This window comes from Acinonyx jubatus, chromosome B1 (assembly GCF_027475565.1).
Source record: "Acinonyx jubatus isolate Ajub_Pintada_27869175 chromosome B1, VMU_Ajub_asm_v1.0, whole genome shotgun sequence".
In the NCBI taxonomy this organism is placed as follows: domain Eukaryota; kingdom Metazoa; phylum Chordata; class Mammalia; order Carnivora; family Felidae; genus Acinonyx; species Acinonyx jubatus.
In genome coordinates, this window is record NC_069382.1 from 187891339 (window position 1) to 187912382 (window position 21044).

The window sequence follows — 21044 nt, forward strand, 5'->3', positions numbered from 1 at the left end:
ATCATGAGAATATTTTTACAAATACTGAGTTAGGATTTTATGTTCTTGGAAGGTCTGCCTGTTGAGGCCACCGTATGATTGACACATTGTCCTACCAGGACTGTAGCGTTTGCTTTGATAAGGAGTAACTACTACATCTCACAGACTTAAAAAGAGTCATAAGCAGTGATGTTACCTAAGCAAGGAGTATAATAAAGGAGTGGACCCTTCCCTTCCATAGCTGTGTGAGAGTCTCTCATGCATCAGTTTACCATCGTTTCATTCCATCCATCCAGGAGACTACACAGAAACAGAGAGGACTATGTGGAAAGAAGTGCTGAGTTTGCAGATGGTTTGCTCTCAAAAGCTTTGAAAGACATTCAGTCTGGAGCACTGGACATAAATAAAGCAGGCATACTTTATGGCATACCTCAAAAAACTTTACTTCTCCACTTAGAAGCCTTACCAGCAGGGAAGCCTGCATCTTTTAAAAACAAAACTCGAGATTTCAATGATAGTTACTCATATAAAGACAGTAAAGAAACTTGTGCAGTGCTGCAAAAGGTAGCCTTGTGGGCAAGAGCTCAAGCAGAGCGCACAGAAAAAAGTAAACTCAATCTACTTGAAACCTCAGAATTAAAATTCCCAACAGCTTCCAGTTACCTCCATCAGTTAACTCTACAGAAAATGGTTACTCAATTTAAAGAAAAAAATGAAAGTCTACAATATGAAACTTCACATCCTACTGTACAGTTAAAAATTCCTCAGCTCCGAGTAAGTTCTGTTTCAAAGCCACAACCTGATGGTCCTGGTCTGCTGGATGTTATGTATCAAGTTTCCAAAACCTCTCCTCCAGTCCTAGAAGGATCAGCTCTCCAAAAACTGAAAAATATACTCCCTAAACAGAACAAAGTAGAATGTTCTGGGCCTGTAACTCACTCAAGTGTTGACTCTTATTTTCTACATGGGGACCTCTCTCCTTTGTGTCTTAATTCTAAAAATGGAACAGTTGATGGAACCTCTGAAAATACTGAAGATGGATTGGATCGAAAAGATAATAAGCAGCCCAGGAAAAAACGTGGCCGTTATCGCCAATATGATCATGAAATAATGGAAGAGGCTATTGCAATGGTAATGAGCGGAAAGATGAGTGTTTCCAAAGCACAAGGAATTTATGGGGTACCTCACAGCACTTTAGAATACAAGGTAAAAGAAAGATCTGGAACACTGAAGACTCCTCCGAAGAAGAAACTCCGATTACCAGACACTGGGTTATATAATATGACAGATTCAGGGACTGGCAGCTGCAAAAACAGCAAGCCTGTGTAGATTACTTGTTAGGAAGATGTTTGTGTGTGTGTGTGTGTGTGTGTGTGTGTTTGCGTGTGAGTATGTGCACAGGTGTGTATTTGTGTGTCTGTATACACACATGTGGGAATTACAGATGCTCACTCTGACAGGAGACATGAAATTTTACAGTTCAAAAACCACTTACATGCCTTTTGAAAAAAAGTTTTATTCAGGGTTTTCACTGTGGACAGAATTATATAGTTGCTTACTTAATTCTGATAGTTTGTATTTAATCCTTGTATAAATAGGTGGAAAAGATTCAGGTTTTCTTTAGTAGTCAATAGCATAAAGCGTTGTGGGAAAACAAGTAATTGTCGAGTGAAACATTTTTATTGGTGAAAGACCACTCCAGCCATTCAGTTGAACCATCTTATAATGGAAATATGATATTAATAGTTCGTAAACATTTTTACATAATATACTTACGGCTATTGTAAGTATATCAGACAACCAATCAGAGTTTAAATAGACAGCTATCTCCATACTAAGAAAAATTAATATATACAGTATTACACTACAGTGTATTCTATGAAATATGAAATGCACTCAAGTGCATCCACCAGGAATAGAAAAGAAAACCTTAAATGATATGTATAATGAAATTTAATATTTATCATTTAATAGTTGATTTGCAGGAAGTTGGGGTTTATAAGGTATATACTTTTTAAGAAAACTGACACATAGTTAACCCCAGCAGCTATAGAATCCTTTAATATAAGATGGAATACTAAGAACAAAAAGTAATTTAAATTTAATTATTAAAATAATTTAATTTTGTTTTTCATTTGAAAAATAAGCTAATGTGTAAGGTTAGAAAAGAAAGTTGGAATGCAACTTAGAGCATGTTTATAATGTGCACAGAAAAAGCTTGAGAATGATAATTTTGGTTTAAATGTGCTGGTTAGTTGATGTTATGACTACTTTAAATTTTAAGGATTGTGACACACTCCTACTATTGAAAAACCTCAGTGTAACTTTAATATATTTGCTGCTGTGACATTTCAAAACATTTTCAGTTTATCAAAATGAATTACAGATTTCATTTTGGTGGGCGATACATTATCATTTTGCTAATAACCAAATTTGCAGTTTGTTCAGGGTCTTGAATAGATTTACAGATATTTAACACTGAAGCTGTTTTGAACTTTCAGTAATGTAAACTCTACTAATTGGGTAGTTAGAAGCTGGGCAGTGCATTTTAACTTTTACAGACTCATAAGAGAGACCAATAATTTTTATATAGCAGTTTTAAAATGTGGTTCAGAGTATCCATGTTGGATTTATGGAGTATGCAGTGGTAAAATGTTATAAAGCATGTGCCTCCATATAAAGAATGGGGATTTGCTTCTATATTCAGAATTCTCCGAGTGCCCCTTTCTCTGTTAAAATTCAGGTTCTGATCATTTTTCTAAGCCAATTTTCCTAAGTCCAAAAGGAATACTTAAAGCTGAATTTAAAAAATAAGTGCACCTTGTCAAATACTTGTGTTTTTACACTTGTGTTTGTGTGTAACTAATAATCTCATATACATGTAATACTAAAGAGATTTTCAGCTATTACATTTAAAAACTGCTTACATATGTTTAAAGAAACTGAAGAGTGGGAAGCTACACAACCAAGTAGTTATTTGGTCTCTTAGAGCTACACTGAACCCTCTTCAGCTTAATGTTACCTGAATACTAGGGTATGGAATCCTCTTGCTCTGTTTTTGTTTTTTTTTTTTTTCCAAGTAAGTATACATAACGGATTGCAAAACAGCAGATGTCAGGGTCATCTTTCTTTTTAAAGAATTAAGCCATATTTTGTGAGGGCCAGAACTTGGATTATTTAATATATTTCCCCTCCCCCCCCCATTGAAAAACACAGTTAAAAGATAAAGTAAATGTTTCAACACAATTTTATTGACCTCTTTATACAGAATTTTACTTGCAAAATTTGGGGGCCTGAATGCATTACATAATATTTATATTGAGCTTTTTTATTCCTCACACTATATTTACATTAATAAATTGATTGAGAAGTTTATAGAAAAGGGATACTTACAGAACACTTTTATATCATTTAAAAGATGACCTGACCAAAAACTTTACAGGATTCATAAAATCAGGGATCATTTTGCTATTGACTTCACAGTGATCAGTAGTTTTATAGGTAATATTATAGTTAATTTGCAGCATTTAGTATTTGTATTATTTATTTTTGGTCAGAAATAGTAAATTAAATATTTTTTGATAGTTTATAGGTAATGATCAACCCATAACTTTTAAAAGAAACAAAATGTTTCTAATTATTGAGTTAACTTTTGATTATACAAACTAGGAAAGGCAGGGAAATTTATGGGTTCCCCTTCTCCCCAATGATTCTATTAAGATGTTCTTTATGTTAAACTTTCAAAGTACTTTATAAATTTAGTTACCAGTTACTACTTATTAATTGACAGTTTTATGAAAAATCCAGTTTCAGCAGACTTTTAATGAAGGTGAAAGCAACCCTTATATGCTTTCTACTTATTTGAATGTTCCTCAAGTATTTTATATTTAAAAAAAAAAAAAAAAGAAGGAAAAGAAAAAACAGTGCCTCTGTTTTTAGAAAACTACTGCTCAGTAAAGTTGTTTAAACCATTTCTGGTAGCTAATGACAATTTTATATTAAATTGTATACTAACTTTAGTGAGACTGATTTTTTTAGTTGTTTACAGTACAAATACTTGTATTTGTTTTTTAATTGCAGTATTTCCATTGTCGCAGTAATTTAGTAAAACTCTGTGGCTGCCTTGATTTTGACAGATTTTGTTAATATAAACTGATTGTTAGGCAATTAGTTATATTTATGCATAAATCAATTGCACTATAATTCATGAATTATTTATTACAATATTTTCTAATGAATTCATGTATCTGTCTTGTGTTGTAAATGTACTGTAATTCTGTTCCTACTTTGTGTTGTTATATATCTAAATCTGATTGTATGAATCTTAATTGTTCAGTTAACGTGTTTCTAGGTTGTAATTTGTAGTAAAGCACTTCAATGCTTTTGCACTTAAATTTACAACACTGTTGGTGTGTGATTGATTTACTCATTCAGTAAAAGAAAAGAAAAGAAAGAAAAGAAAAAAACTGACTACACTGACTTTTTTGATTCACTATAGGAATGAATTTTATTTTTATTAATGTGAGAAATTGACTTTCTCCAAAGAACTATTTCAACAACAAAATTTGCAATGGGCAAAACTGATAGTAACATACAAAAAATGGGCAGGGTGTTTTGGTTTGTAAATCTAACAGGAAAAGGTTAGAAAAAATTTTAACATTAAAAACAAGGGAGCTGTGAAAGATATGATTATGGTACCTTTACATATAATCACTTGAGAATAGAGTCTAGTTTGGAGATTTATGTGTATTCAACTATTATTTACTCATATTAGATTGTTCTTTGAGTCTCTAAACTGCAAGAAAGATGGAAAAGAAAAAATTTGGAGCCAAATAAAAGTATTACGGAATTTTATAGTTTGAGAATTTAGTTCTCTAGTATCTGATATGTGTGTATCAGATATAATCTAATACTTGAATATCCAGTTAGTAACTTTATGAAGTTATTCTTCATATACCATTAGATGGAAATTACTGACCACTGTGGTATTTTGGAATTTCCATTATTGGAAGTAATAAACAGAAAAAATAAAAATAAAAGTAATAAACTGAATAAGAAATCTTTTTAAAGTTTAGACTTCCTTGAAATCTCAGAAGAGATGTAAAAATCTTGTGGTTTTCAGAATAGTTAACACGTCATTAGTTTTAATTATTTCTACTTCTATACTTGACTTACTAACAGATAAAACATTTAAGCATTGAGGAAGTGTTATGAAATCTTTAAAATATGGTGCAATGTATTTTTCTAAGAAACATAAAATCTCTTTAATTATTTAGTAACAGGTATGTTTAATAGCCCATAGCATAACTTTAAAGAAACTGTTGAAGTGCATCTATCAGAATGTTTTTGGGTTTTCTTTTGCTTATATGAAAATTACAATTTTTACTTTGCTGGAAAAGAGAATAATATCACATATCTTCATATTTGATAGTTAACATTTCCTAATGTCCTTGTTCTCCATATATTTTTTGAATTACCTAATAGTGAATCTTGAGAATCAGTTCCATCATTTACTCCCAAACGTAATAAAATTTACAAATATATATATATATATATATATATATATATATATATATATATATATATACACACACACACACATATACATACATACATACATATTTTTTTTTCCAGAAAGGAAAGGATATTGGGGTCATGTCTGTGGACTTAAAACATTTTATTATCAATGTCACATCTTTTCTCACGAAACTTTTCTCAAGAAACTGCTTTTTGTCAAACCACATGTTAGTTTTGGTGAAATATTGGTTGAATCTAGTAGAGTTATCATTTTTCTAGAAAACTTCTGATCTAGTGTTCAAAATTTACTTTGGTGTTTTTGCTTCTTAAGTAACGTAATATTTTTTAAATGTAGATGAAATATTGCATCTTTATCTGTGATACAAGCCAGTTTTAATGAGCAAAATAAATTTAATTTCATTTTTCATTTTAAAATTCCTTTAATTTTAATATATATGAATATAATAACCCTTTATTTAAACAAAATACAGTCTTCTGTAGCACTTCATAATCAGTATATCCTAATTCCAGCCCTAAATAAAATTCCTACAAACCAGGAACTACTAACAATAATAGCAAACATAAGAAATCATGAATGGGAGGCTATTTTCATGTACAGAGTTTGGTGATATGTTTAATTTAAAAAGATACTTTTCTGAAACAGAATTCTTTTAATACATTTTATTCTTCTTGCTGCTGGTATTGGATTAAAAAATTTTTTGTAGACTTCTGCCTTGTTTGCTAAGTAATCCTGAGTCTTAGTTAAAATTAGATGTATATTAGTTTCTTCAGTGGGACATTTTCCAGCATTTGAAATTAGATAATTAGGTAAGTAATGCCTTTAGTCTTCATGTAATTACTTTAGTATTTAAAATCAATTCAAAATAGATTTTATTTTTAAATAGCTTAAATTTTTTTTATTATTAGGTTAAAATGCCTGCAGCTTAATCTTAGAAAAGATACTCTGTTATTTATATGAAATCCAAATTCTTTAATTTTCCTTGTAAGTATGCAAAGATTTCTTTTATTAATAATTTTATTTCACTACCTTGAAAAAATATTTTAAAGTTTTCTCCTACATCTTATTTTTCTTATTTGCACTAAATCAGATTGATAATTATCAAAATAACTTCTAAAATGTCTACTTTATAAAAATGTAACTCCTTCTGAAGCACTTTCATTAAATATTCTTAGTACATCCAAAGCACTAAACATTAGCAATCTCTAAATATAATCATATCTTTAATCAGATTTTGTATCCTAAAACTAGGGCTTTCTTTTAACTATTCTACTTGCCATAGGAAATTAATTATCATCAGTGCTTCATTATATTTTTGCTGAATGATAATCAAGATGTCATTGTTGCAGCTCTATAGGAGTTAGGAGTCCCACAATACCAAAATTTCTTTTGTTCAAACTCTGTTAAAATTATAACTCCTTATAATACTGGTATTTTTGCTGTAATTCATTTTTTGTTTGATTTTTATTTTTAGTTCAACTGTTGATGCAAAATCAGAGGAAGCTACTAAAATGGAAAAAGGAAAATCAGCATTAAGCAAAGTTTTGGAATCTTTGTGCATACATCACCAGCAACAAGTTTTGGCCATGTTGAAATTTCTAGTCCAAGAGCAAAATGCTGCTTCTCTTTGCTATTGTAATACATCATATACTGTGTCTTCAGAATCTCAAAAGCCCCTAATTGAAGATGATTTACATGGTCTATTCTGTAGTTGTGAATATAGGCTGGCAGAAAGAGGGTGTTTACAAAATGAAAGACAAAGCCCTGGTGTTGTGCCTCTGCCAGTCTGTATTAAAGATTTACATTGTTTATCTTGCCAAACTATAACTATTGAACACATTATGACAGTAGTGAATAGAGGAATTGCAAACAGTTATAATTCTCACAGGTGCTGTTCTGGACTATTACCAAACATTCACTCTACAAAATCAACCTTTCACACTCCTCTTTCATCAAGGGACATATGTGATGTTTCAGTCAATCTTAAGGATGTTTGTGGATCTCGAAGTCCATCACCCCCATCATTATCACCTGTACAGACGGAAGGATTTGAAAAATTAAAAGATGTTGTCTCAGAGCTCTCAGCCTTAGAAAATAACAGACTTGAAATAAACATTAACCAGCCTCCCTCTCTCACACCAGCAGAAATAAACAGTGACAAGACTGATCACGAAGGTAAAATACATAAAACTAAAAAATTCAGCAACTCGGATTCTTTGCTCCTGGAAGGCAGTGGTAATTGTACTACAAATCAGGAAAAAGGTGAAACTACTGTAATTTTTCAAGATTTAATGGATCGTATTAATGAAAAATTAAAATCAATAGAAACTACAGATATGGGAAACCTTGTAAAATTATCTAGCAATGATTGTAATACAGATAATGATTTAAAATTAAGAGATTTAATAGCTTCTCTCTTGCATAATGCCAAGGCCAGTGATTACAGTTTTATGGAATTGCTGAGTCAACATGATAAAAAGGTAGAGAATAAAATTATTCAGACAAGATTTCGAAAGCGTCAAGAAACTTTACTTTCAGTGCACAACTCTCCTGATTCACCCACGTTTAGAAGGCAGTCTTTGCAAATAAAAAGAGAACTTGCCAGTCTTGATGAAAATTTTGCAAGAAAAAGATACACTGAAAAAAATTCAAGGAAGTTGACACGCAACGATGAGATATTTTCAGTGGACAGAGAGGAATTCTGTCATTGCCAAGGGTCTTTACAAAATTCTAAAAGCTTGCAAGAAAATAATCATGCAGAAACATTTTCACCAGATTGTGCATTGCAGTCATTGCAACTACCTCTTCATAGTTTAGAAACTAACTTAGCTTTTGATGCATTTTCAGAAAGCTTTAAGACAACTTCCCCTGGGAAAATGAGCATAACAAAATTACAGGAGAAATCTGCAGCTGGAAAAAGACTTTTGCAAAATCACAGGAAGAATCCAAAACTGGAGAATACCAAAACTCCTTTGAAAAGTGATGTTCCTGGACTTTTGAGCAGAACTAAACGACATATTGTGCCCCCAGGATGGTATTCTATATATGTAACAAATAATTATGTTTTCAAAAAATCCCCTAAGGCCAAAAAAATTTCTGATTCTGCAAAAAAAAAAGATCCAGTGAAAAATACTCAAATTGAAAGCTCACACAATATAGATCTAAACAAAATTGCAATGAATTCCAATTTACAAGTTGTTGTGGAACGTTTGGAAGATACAATAAATATGGCCAAAAAGTCTTGGAATAATCACTCATTATCTGAAGGATGTAAGACATCCAAGAAATTGATAGAAATTCATGGTAAAGATCAAGATGCAGGAAGAAACATGACTCTAACTGTAAGCAGAATGACATGCAAAGAGCAGAGTTTATCAAAATCTGTGGTAGCAGCCAGTAATATCAAAAGCAATCATACACCTACAATAGATTTGAATAGCAAAAGACTTGATAATCCGGAAAATTCATCTATTTTAGATACGAGTAGCTTGATTTCCGGTGTTCAAAATGTGCCAACAAAATACGAGACCATTGAAAGCTCTTTTTCCAGCTATTCTAGTCCTATCAAACTCATGTTTTTATCTGAGGTTAAAAGCAGTGAAGGAGTCAAATATACTTTAACTTCAGTCGGTACTTCCAAGTCAAATGCTGATCTTCCTTCTGAAAAATATCCAAGTCATGATGCAATTGAAAAACAACCAGAAACAAATGAGGATATCCCAGATGCTAACTTTGAAAATTATAGTTCTAATCGTAATGGTAGTGACACTCTTCAGGGAGAACTAAACAAATTTAATTGTGCAAAAGAAACTACAGAATCCCCTGCAATGTTTATAGATGATGTGAACAGTGATAAGCCGCAAGACAAACCTAAGGAAAATCCAAGCAATGATACTGATTCGTCTTTTAAACGAAAACCAGGTAGACCTAAAAAGATAGGTCCCCAGGTTGTGAAACAAATTAAGCGGCCAATTGGAAGACCACCAAAACCTAAAACCGATCAAACAGACATCACCATTTGCCAAAATGAATCGTCTAGTACTGGAAAGAAAAGTCCAGAATCCCTCCTATCAGAAGTGAAAGAAGGTATCTATAAAAAGAGTATTACCGTAACTGTTATTTATGGAAGATCAAGAAGAACTAAAAGGCATGTTTCTGAAGGAACTGTAAACATAAGCAATGTTATATCTTTCAGCAATAATGCTGATTTTCCAACTGAATGTAATAGTCTCAGAAATATTAGAGAATACAAAATTGACTCAGGTGAAAGAAGTGCTATTTCAACTTTGACTACTGAAAGTGAGATCTTGGGGTCTGGCTTTGAATATATTAGGCCCATCAAGAACAAGTCTGTGATACCTCAACCTTCCAAGAACATTATCCGACCAAATCAGAAGCCTTTTGCAGTAATTAGGAAGCCTGGTAGACCTGCAAAAGTGAAAATCTCTGGCATATCTGTGACTATTAATAGAGTTTCACCTCAGGAGAGAGAAGTAAGTATTAGCAGCTGTTTGCCTCCTTTAGAACAAGAAAATATATTAGAGAAAAATCTGGCTGAAGAAAAGTATGATCACCAATGCAATAAGATGGACACAAGGCACACTGAAGCTGACATATTTAAGAATGGATCAAAAAGTATGGTTGCTGCTATACCTTTGAGACATTCTATTAGGGATAGAAAGCCATCTCTCCATCTTGTACATCCATTAGCATCTTCCAGCTCACTTATTTATAGAAATACTCTGCTCCGTAAATCATATAAACTCCATTTGCAGAAAGGTAAAAGTGAGAAGGAAAAACATAGGCAGTCAAGGATAAAAATAGCTTCAAAAGGTACCCCTGGACTTAGAAATTCAAAGAATGCAAAAATGTGTTTGGAAGATAACAAATTAATACCCATTTCTGAAGTATCCTTGGACCCTATAATTTCATCAAACCCTTTGCTCAGGTGGTGGGCTGCTTCTACTTCAAATGATTCCTTATTAGAGGAATTAAACAATAGATTTGAGCAAATAACAAATGCTTGGGTGCAAGTGAGTGGAGATGAAGCTGAAAACTGTGTTCATAAAAAAAGAGAACGCATTGAAAGTGATAATTTCAAAATAGCAAACCCTTTGGAAACCTGTCTTTTAGAACTTGAAGTTTCACCTGTAAAAATGCTTTTTCGGAAAAAGTATGATTTGAATGAACTCTGTATCTGGTTTATGCAAACAACAGAAACACAGTCTCTTTCACTAGTTAGAAAAGCAAATGCTCGAAACCCTTTGGAAGTAATAAATACCAGAGGAATTAAATTAGGGACCAAATATTCTCATTTTAATACTAGCCCCTTCAGAAAGCACTTTAAAAAATTTGCACTGTCTTCTCCTTCAAAATCAGCAGGGAAGTTGCATATACTACATAAAATAGTTAGCTCTCCACTGTTAAATGTGAGAAGTAATTTAACATTAGCTAGATTAAAAAGAACTGAGTTTAAGAGGTTGCAGCACGAAAGGTGGAAAAGAGAGGGAAAGCCGCACAACCATGGAACAGTTGATTGGATCTCTAAAAGAAGGAACTTAAGATTTTTCTGCCAGAATCAATTTTTAAAAAAGACTGAGGGGGGAACAAATGCTGACATCCCACTCCAAGGAAAAAACACAATAGATAATCAATTTATTTTGCCACCTGAGATCAGAGATGACTCTTTGCAACAGAAGGTGGCAATGTCTGACTTGAAAACACATGCTAATTTAGAGAATAATTTTAAGGCAGAAGCAAAGGAGAATGGAACAAATTACAGCCAAAAAGGTTTTGAAAAGGGATCAAGACTAGGAAATGTATGTCCACATAATTGGAGGTCAAAAACCTTAAAAGATTGTAGAATATTTTTGAGGAAGATCAACTATCTTGAACACAGAAATACTTTTAAGCTAAATACAATCATTTACTCTCCTGAATCTATTGGCAGTGGAACTAATCATCAGACTCACATAGAAGAATCAAAGCGCTTTACGTTAAGATCCCATTCTGCTAGGCAAAATTCTTTTAAAAAGCAATCTAAAGAAATAGAAAATGCTAAAACAAATAGTCCTTCAACCGATAAATTTCCTGGCCAACTTGACAATAGTAGATTAAATAAATGTGTTAACTATGACAAGAATCCTGATAGTTCTGACGTTCTTAGCAAATTGAACAAAAGAAAAAGACCGCCATGGAAGACCACAGAAATGTCAACAAAAAGACATAAACGACAGTCTTGCAACAGTGGACAAATGGCAAACTATTATTCAAAATCCCAACTAGGTAAGTTTTTCTCTACTTAATTTTAAAGTTTCATTGTAGGTGCCTTGAGTAAAGTATGAGATAATGGGTAGAAAAGGAACAGCTGATTTAGTTTCAATTTATTTCCAAAATATTTGGACGACCTAATTTCTTGGCACCTAGTATGAAACTCAATGAAATTAGGTTCTACTAAATGTACCCGTGCGCTTCCCTACATCTTAATGAGTCCAAGATTTTAAACAAATTAAAATATATTTAGTAGAGCCATAGCTTCTAAACAAATCATTAATTTACAAGTTATATTATCTGTTTTTGTATTTGATCTAATATAAAATATAGAAAACAGTTTGAATGGTAAATGTGCCTAAGGAGCTATCTAAAAATTAACTGCTACACTACAGGATAATATATATTTATTGTCTTGATAAATTAATAACTTTGAGACCATGTGGAAAGAAGTAAAGACTATCTCATTGCTAAATTGATGAGGTCTGTAACATATATAATAATTATGGGATATCAGTTGCACTTTCACCATTAAGTTGTTACACCCTTTGGTACTGATTCGGGAACCATTTTAAGACTCCGCATATTTAAATAGAGTCAAAGAACAAGATATTTTCTTCAGTAAATAAGCAAACTTGTTGAGTAGTTTTTTTCATAGTACACATTGAACTAGATTCTATGGATATAAAGATGAGATTTCTTTCCAGAGATAATCTATAGCCTAGCAAGGGAGAAAGTCATATGCAGGTAATTTTAAGGTAATGCTGAATTTAGAATGCAAACGGAAATTACTTTAGTAAGTAACTATGTGCTTTACTTACTATGCAGGCCTGACATTGGTGCCTTGAGGAGACTGTTACCCTTAGAACCTAGCAAAGCAGGATTATGAGCACCATAATTGCCAATGTAGCCATTTCCATCTCTGCTTGATAGGTGCTAGACAGTTCAGGATGTGAAAGAGTGCCAGGTTACATTTGTAAATTTAAGGAAATTTTATCAAATGGTTGCATTATTACATTGTATATTTTAGGGGCCTTTTTGAGGGGCTTATGGAGATATTGGTGGCTTTATTTTTGTCACCTTTTTAAAACATTTTTAAAAGCTAAAAAACCACTATCAAGTCTTATATTAAGATATCAAAAGCAATAATTAAACTCAAGTTTTAATAAGTAGATGATTATAATGACCCCCAAAATTTGATTAATTGAATGAGTTTAAAATACCTATTCCATAATATTTAACATGCATTAAATAAAAATTTTAACTTTGCAACATGCAATGATTAAAGCTTTATTATTGGGCAAATTAGAGTCTCCATTATGAAAGATGAATCAAATCTAAAAATAATGTCCTTTGTTTCTTGTCCTCAGGATAACTAAAAACAACATAACAAATAGTATGTCAGGAAAAGAGGGAAGAAGCCTGATAGTGATTTTTTAAAAAAACTTACAATTCGCCTAAAACCATACACACATATTTTTAAAAGACTGTCGTGAATGCAGTATAAAGTGCAGTGTTTCATTCTTAATTCTTTATATCATTCTCATTTCATGTCGTTAGAGTTTACCAAAGACAGTTTGCATTAACTCATTTTACAACAGAACCGTATTTTGTACTTTTAGCTTCTTAACCATTGTATCTTCCTAAGTTATAAACATAAAGTTTATTTTAATGATTATCTCACTAAATATGAGATCACCCAAGAAAAATAAGATGGAAGATGCCTAAATATTACTTTCCAAATTAATCTCAAAATTCTTCTGTTAAATTTTAAAAATTTTAGTATCATATATTAAGAGTTGTTTTTCACCTTTTCTCATTTTTAAAATTACTGGTACGATTTCTTGTTCTGCTTAAAATTTTATTTATCTTCTACTGATAACTTTCCTTCTTTATTTTTTAACATTCTTTTTTTTTAATCAACAAGGACATTATTTTTACAGAGTTGTATTTATAGCAATATTTGTTATATTTATCTGATTTTAAAATGTTTCTTAAGGTGTTATTTTTTTCTCATTATTCTTGGTATTCCATACTTCTTAATGCCTTTTTGGAAATGACACAAATTCATTATTAGTTTTGTATGTGTTTTTCTTCTTCATAGAATAATTAGTGATTGGAGATTTGAGAGAGTCTTAATTAACAACAAGGAGTTCTCTAGGAAAATTCATAAGGCAATGTATATAATGAATTATGGAATATTTCTATTGAAAAGTTTTGTTTCTACCATAAGTGTCTTGTTTTTGTACATTTCAAAATTACTGTCCAGATAAAAGTTTAATACATAGGAATTTCAGAATTTATACTTCACTACATTTGTATTGCTGTATATCAATTGTAGACATGGAAAGCAAAGAAGTGCAATTGTGTCCTATTCTTATTTCAGTAAATACTTAATGAATGCCTACAATATGCTCTTAGACACCATAGGAAGTTCAGAAAGTTCCCTTTCCATCTAAATAAGAAAACAAGACTTGTATGTATGTACTCAACAAAGAGTATATCTTATGTTTTAAGTGGGATATTATATTACTGCTAATTAAAGGGATAGAATGGTTAAAGTCATGGTTTATGTTCTCATGGAGTTTATCATTTTCGTGGGGGACAGTGAATAGGAAATTACAGTAGAAGGTGGAGTGCTGTGACTGGGGAGAGAGATAGCTTATAGAAATACATAGGACAGAAGTTGAACCCATGTTTAGAAAATTAGGCAAGGACTCTTACAAAGTCACATCCAGGCTGAGATTTGAAGGCTGCCAAAGTATTAGCAGTCAGGAGAGGAGTTTTTCTGGTAGAGCAAACTGCATGTGGAAAAGTTGGGTGACAGAGCAGGCTAGTAGAACACTGAGTAATTTAATTCATAAAGCTGAGGCATAAAAAAGGAATGAAGAATAGGGCAGGGCATGGATGGAAAAATGGCAAAAAATAAAGCTACTGAAGGAAGCATAGCCCAAATTGTGGGGCCAACATCAGTTAACGAAAAAAATGTTTCAAACCCTAACAGTGGCAGTAATAGAGGAGAATAGAATAGATATATTTGACAGAGGTCTCTGAAATAGTATCAGTATGTCTAAGAGAGTAGAGGAATAAAGGGTAATGTCCAGGTTTGAGTTTGAACATGTAGATAATAGATGATAGTAACATTCACTGAGATATAAGAGAACATTCAGAGTGTGCAGTTTTAGACATAAGGAATTTAAGTAGTATGTCCAAGAGAGATGTTTAGGAAGTAATCACAGTAGACCCTTGGACAATGCAGGGGTTAAGGGTACTGATTCTCTGTGCATTAGAAATCTGCATGTAACTTTTGACTCCCCAAAACCTTAACTACCAATATCCTGTTGACCTGAAGCCTTCCTGATAACATGAAGAGTCAATTGACACATATTTTTCTGTTATAGGTATTATATACAGTATTATTATAAGAAAGTAAGCTAGAGAAAAGAAAATTTTATTAAGAAAATCATAAGGAAGAGAAAATGCATTTACAATAATGTATATATCTTTATGGGAAAAAAATCTGCATGTAAGTGAACCCATGCAGTTTAAACCTGTGTTGTTAAAGGGTCAACTGTGGTTAATATGGGAAAGAGGTCTGAGCTAGAGATAAAGATTTTGGAGTCCAATAATAACTGAAGTCATGAGAGTGGAATAGATTATTCAGCGTAAAATGGGAAGAGCCTAGGATCTGATCCCCAAATACACAGAGAAAAAAGAAAAAAAGATATACACAGAAGGAGACTGATGAGGCTAGTCAGAGTAAGAGGAAAGGCGAGAGAGTGTGGTAGAAAGGAAATGTGTTTGAAGAAGGGATAAAACAAGTGTAAATTGTTGATGAGAGGCCAGTTAAGCCTTGAAACATTTCCATTTAAGGTAGCACAAAGGTTATTGTAATGATTTTGGTTTTGGCAGGGAAATGCAGTGAGAATCTTATGATTGAGTTAATGCAGGAAGAGGAAGTGAAGAAAATTAACACAGAAAACTGTAAGTGGCTATGACTGGAGAGGAGATAGGGAGATAGCGAGAGGAAGCTCTAATGAAGACTGGTTTTAAAAAAATTTAGATGCCAATGGGAAGAAGCCAGTAGAAAATGAAAGGTTGAAGATACAAACATGAGATGGCAAGCAGTGGAAATGGAGTGAAGTGCCAGAGTTGATTATTGGACATTATGGGCCATCATTAGATAGATGGATTTTGGCCAGAAGAGTCATTTCTCTCTTAAAACATGAGAATAGTGGGAACAACTTATGGGGATGTAAATCAGTTTACAAATTCATGGGCAGAATATTGAGGCTATTAGATCTATTTTCAGTGAGTCCAGACATAATTTAAGGGTAATATGATGGGCATTGTACAAAGTAGGTAACATTTGAAATTTATCTCAAGAAATAACAGGATTTGACAGCTTTGTGACTTTTATCTCAGCTGCCAGAACGTAAGCTTGGACAAAGGTGGGCCCTTAGATTCAGTTGGGTCAATCGGATTCACCAGTGAACAAAGAAATCAAGCCTAGAATTCATTCTGTGAATAGTGATGAGAAACTATATGATCAAAGTATAATTCTAATTCTAGAGGGTCTTTTCTGATAATAGCACACAGTATAAATTTGAGGGGGGGAGGATAAAATGGGGTGTGTGAAAGGCTAGCTGTAAGAGATGATTTTTGAGGTGATTATGGCCTAAAATGGAGTGTGGCTATTGAAAATATTAAGAACTTTTGAATATCAGTGTCTTTTGAGTTACCAAGTAAATATGTGCCTTTCCTAATTGACGAATATCTGGATGTAAATAAGCTTACTTTGGACACATTTAAGGAAATTTTCAGACTAGAATAACTTATGTGGGCTTGAGGTTGCTATACTCAGTGTATCATCTAAAACATCAAATTTTGCTGTAAAAATTCAGAATTCAAATTGATACTTTGAATTAGATTGAGATGACCTACAACAGCTCAGTTTGTCAGCGTCTCCTGTTTTGTCATCTGTCCTCAAAAATGACAAAATACACATTTTCCCATTCAGCATTCTGGTTTTCACACAGGTATATAACTGATGGGTGATTTTTAACTAACAGTATACTCCTTTAGCTACCTGAAACTGAAGCCAACCATGCATTCTCCTCTGGTCCTGGTCATGAATGGTTTACCACATTTTTTGTGTCCTAACTCAAAATGTCCTTTTAGATTTGTATGGTTGAGGCATACCTTGGCACAGAATAGCCTAAACATTTTCACATAAAATCTAGAGTTAGCATTTCTTCATGTGCTATTATTCAGCTTCATAATTATCATTTAATGGAAGAACTGTGAAGCACAGGTAGGTGATTTTCTAAATTTCATTTTGATAAACATTTCTAGATGACTCACTGTCACCTTAATCTAGTTTGCTACACAAGCATTCCAGATACAGAGTCCAAGATGCAGTAGTCCTGCATCTGTGGTCCTGGTTCTGTGGTCCAATAGCTTTGGGAAATGCTGAGTTCTCTTTCCTGTGCCTATTGAATCACAGCGCCCCATTGAATGTTAAACTGCATTCTTCACACTTTATATATCACAACTTTTTATATCCTGCAGTTTGGGAAACATAATTGGAAAACACTGCTCTATATAGTTTCCTGAGTAAGGAGAAGAGTTTTAGGTTTTGAAGAGTTTCTAACTCTTGCTGTAATACTTTATTAAAAAATATAGAACAGTGACTTAGATAATCCCCTGTCTTGATGTTTTTTCTTAGAATTTTTCTTGGATATTTTATATCCTGTTGCTTTGTCAACCATTACTTAGTTTTTCACAGTATTCTTCACTAATTATCCTGCATCTTTCATGGAAAAACCATTCAGTTTATTCAACAAATTAGATACTTTTTCTTTTGATCTGTTAGGCATTGTGTTAGATATCAGAGCTACAAAGGAACTCAGGGAACTTATTTTTTAAAAAAAGTCAAATTATTTTCACTTTGGCAACATAGTATAATTTGAAGAAAGATAATTTGGTTGATCTCTATTACTAGTTGGTATGGAGTATAGAAGTATTTTCAAACATAAGATTATCTAAATCAGGGAGTCTGGCCCATGGCCCATTTGTAAGTAAGTTTTATTGTAACACTGCCATGTTCATTCACTTATATATTGTCTACTGGTGTTTGTGCCACACAAGCTTAACCGAGTAATTGTGTAAAGCCCATAAAACTTCAACTGCTGATTACGTGGCCCTTGGTGGAAAAGTTTGCTGACCCGTTTATATCAGTAGAATTTAGTATGTGGCTAGAAAAAGTCATTGGATTTTTAAAAGTAGATTAAAGTTATTATATCCAGTTTATTTCCAACACCCCATCCTCTCCCTCCTGCACAATACACTTCTGACTTGTAGTTGTTTTGTTTTGCTTTATCTCTATGGGACAAGACCTATCTTTATCCAGCAGAGTGGTGCTGGGGGAGCCATAGTGGCAGTTTTATTCTGTTTTTGTAAATCTTTATTCTCTCCCCGCAGCCTCCAGACCTGCTTTGTCTATCTGAGGTAAGTGCAAGGGTCACCTTCCCTCTCTTCCTTTACCAGTGGCTGCCACCTATTAAAGTGATTTCAGTGCTTTATACCTTAAATTCCTTCCTCAGGTGTTCTCTTTCCCCCTTCTCTACCCCGGTTTTCTTCTTTGTTTCTTCACTTAGGAATTGGGAATTCTTAGTTCAGCTCCCCTAGCTTCCATTTCCCCCCCCCCCACCTCATTTTTCCTAGGCAGTAAACACTTTTCTTTGTAGAGGAGCTGAGCATTCTGTGATTATAATGCTAACTCTATTGAATTCACCTATTGTTTAATTATGGGAGGGGAGTCAGAGTAGGTATCTGAATGTTTCATCCTGCCAGTTTTTTTCTTGATTGTTTTTGTTTAATTTAAATAAGACCTTGGCTTATTTTTCCTACCCCACCCCCATTCCAATTCCAGGCAATCTGGAAAATTCATTTACTTGCTACTTTGTTTCTATATATAGAAACAGAGAAAACTGGATAGACCCCATTAATTTATTCTTCAAAAAATATCTCCTATGTGCCAGGCAATATGCTAGGCTATATGTAGGATAAAATGGGAGACAAAACCAGGTATTGTTCTGTCCTCATGGTTCAAGTTTATTAGGAGAGGCAGACATTGAGTAAATAGTTACACAAATCTTACAAGTTCATAACTGTAGGTGGTACTAAAGAATTCTTTTTGGGTACTGTAAGAATTCCTTCTCCCTATAAGGAGAAGACTTCTCTAAGGAAATTGACCATTGAACTGAGCTGTGAAGAGTGAGTAGGAATTAACTAGGCCAAGTAGCAGACAACTGGGCAGGGAGGGGAGAGGACTGACTTTCAGGAAGAGTTGCATGTGGAAAAAGTACAGCATGGTGTTCTTTGCAGGTAAGGCAATGACTGTGTGTCTTGGGTCAAAAAAGAAAGGAGGAGCATGGTGTCAGATGTAAAGATTGAGGAGTAGGTGAAGGATAGACCATGTAGGTTCTCATAAGTCATGTTTATGTGTTTCCAATAGCTTCCCATTGCTCTTAAAGTAGAGATTGAAATTGGGAGTGGATGGGGAAGGTATATGACATCATCAGATTCTCCTTCCTAAAGGATCTGACTGCCTTGTGAAACATGAATGGTAGAAGGCATGAATGAAGGCGTAGACCATCATGGTGGTCCTAATGAGAACTGTGCTACTTGAAAACAATGCTTTACAAACTTTAGTGTGCATGAGAATCACCAGGGGGGCTTATTGAAAAAGAAATTGTTAGGCTCCAAGCACTTTCTGTTTCAATAGGTTATGTAGTGGGGCCCAAGTGATGCTTATTTTGCTGACCCAAGGACCACACTTTGAGAACCATTGGTATAGAGTGTAGAGTGTTGTGGTGGAAAGAAGATTAATTCCTTACTAATATGATCATTGTGTTATAAATTACCCTCTAAATACCACTTTAGCTATATTCCACAAAGTTTGCTCTGCTGTATTTTCATTTCCATTAAATTAGAAATATTTTCTAATTTCCCTTGTAGTTTTTTATTTAACCCATGGATTACTTAGAGATGTATTGTTCAGTTTTCAAATATTTAGGGATTTTCCAGATTCCTTTCTCTTACTGATTTCTAATTTGATTCTGCTATGCTTATAAAATATACTTTGTATGATTTTAATTCTTTTGAATTTATTGAGATTTGTTTTATGGTCCAGAGTCTATCCAGATCTACTTTAATAACTGTTCTCTGTGTTCTTGAAAATAATGTTCATTCTGCTGCTGCTGGGTGGAGTGTTCCTTTAAGCAAGTTGATAGTGCTGTTCAACTCTTTTACATCCTTCCTGAGTTTCAGTCTACTTATATTTATTCTTGAGAGAAACATTTTGAAATCTGCAGCTATGATTCTAGATTTTCCTATTTATCCTTTTAGTTCTATCAGGTTTTGCATCATGTATTTTGAAGCTCTGTTATTAGGTGCATATACATTTGGAATTTTTATGTACTTTTGATGTATTTACTCCTTTTTCATATGAAACTAACCTCTTCATCTCTAGAAGTATTCCTTGGTCTGAAATCTTTTTTTGTCTGATAGTTATTCCATCCTACTTTTCCCTAGTTTTAACGTGGTATATCTTTTCCCACACTTTTATTTCTAACCTATATGTGTCTATATTAAAAGTGAGGTGCTTTGAGGCAGCATACACTTGAGGCTTGCTTTCTCATTCAGTCTGACAATCTCTGCCTTTTAATATACCATTTTCCATTTCATGTGACTTTTGATGTGGTTGTTTGAGTCAGCCAACTTTATTTTTTTAATTGAGGTATAATTGACATACAACATATTAGTTTCAGGTGTACAACATAATGATATATATTTGTATATATTGTGAAGTGATCACCAAATAAGTCTAGCTAATATTTGTCACCATAGTTACAATTTTTTTCTTGTGATGAAAACTTTTACAATCTGTTAGCAACTTTCAAATATGCAATACAGTATTATTATATACTCAGCCACCATGTATACATTACATCCCCATGACTTATTTGTATTATAACTAGAAGTTTGACTCACTTAACCCATTTTGCTCTCACCTCTGGCATCCACCAGTCTGCTTTCTGTATCTGCGAGCTTGGTTGATTTTGGTTTTTGTTATTTTAGATTCTACATATAAGTGAAATCATCTGATATTTGTCTTTCTCTGACTTAATTCACATACGATAATGCCCTCAATGTCCATCCATGTTGTTGCAAATGGCAAGATTTCCTTACTTTT

General features: G+C 33.1%; 1 protein-coding gene across 20 annotated transcripts in view; it reads left to right on the forward strand.

Moving 5' to 3' along the window:
* The window catches only part of LCORL (ligand dependent nuclear receptor corepressor like), a 159101-nt gene that overhangs the window by 126621 nt on the left and 11436 nt on the right, over nt 1-21044 (forward strand). For 8 of the 20 annotated variants that reach the window (XM_053217526.1, XM_027043165.2, XM_027043106.2 and 5 more), the window contains 2 exons: nt 6990-11800; nt 18269-18295. The exons of 3 other annotated variants lie outside the window; for them this stretch is intronic. In XM_053217526.1, the coding sequence (XP_053073501.1) occupies nt 6990-11800; nt 18269-18294 (4837 nt within the window). In that variant the 3' untranslated portion in view covers nt 18295. Of the gene's footprint in view, nt 1-275; nt 5532-6423; nt 6500-6989; nt 11801-18268; nt 18296-21044 lie in introns of those variants that run through there. 9 more of the 20 variants (XM_027043454.2, XM_053217529.1, XM_027043610.2 and 6 more) reach the window with 7 other exon arrangements.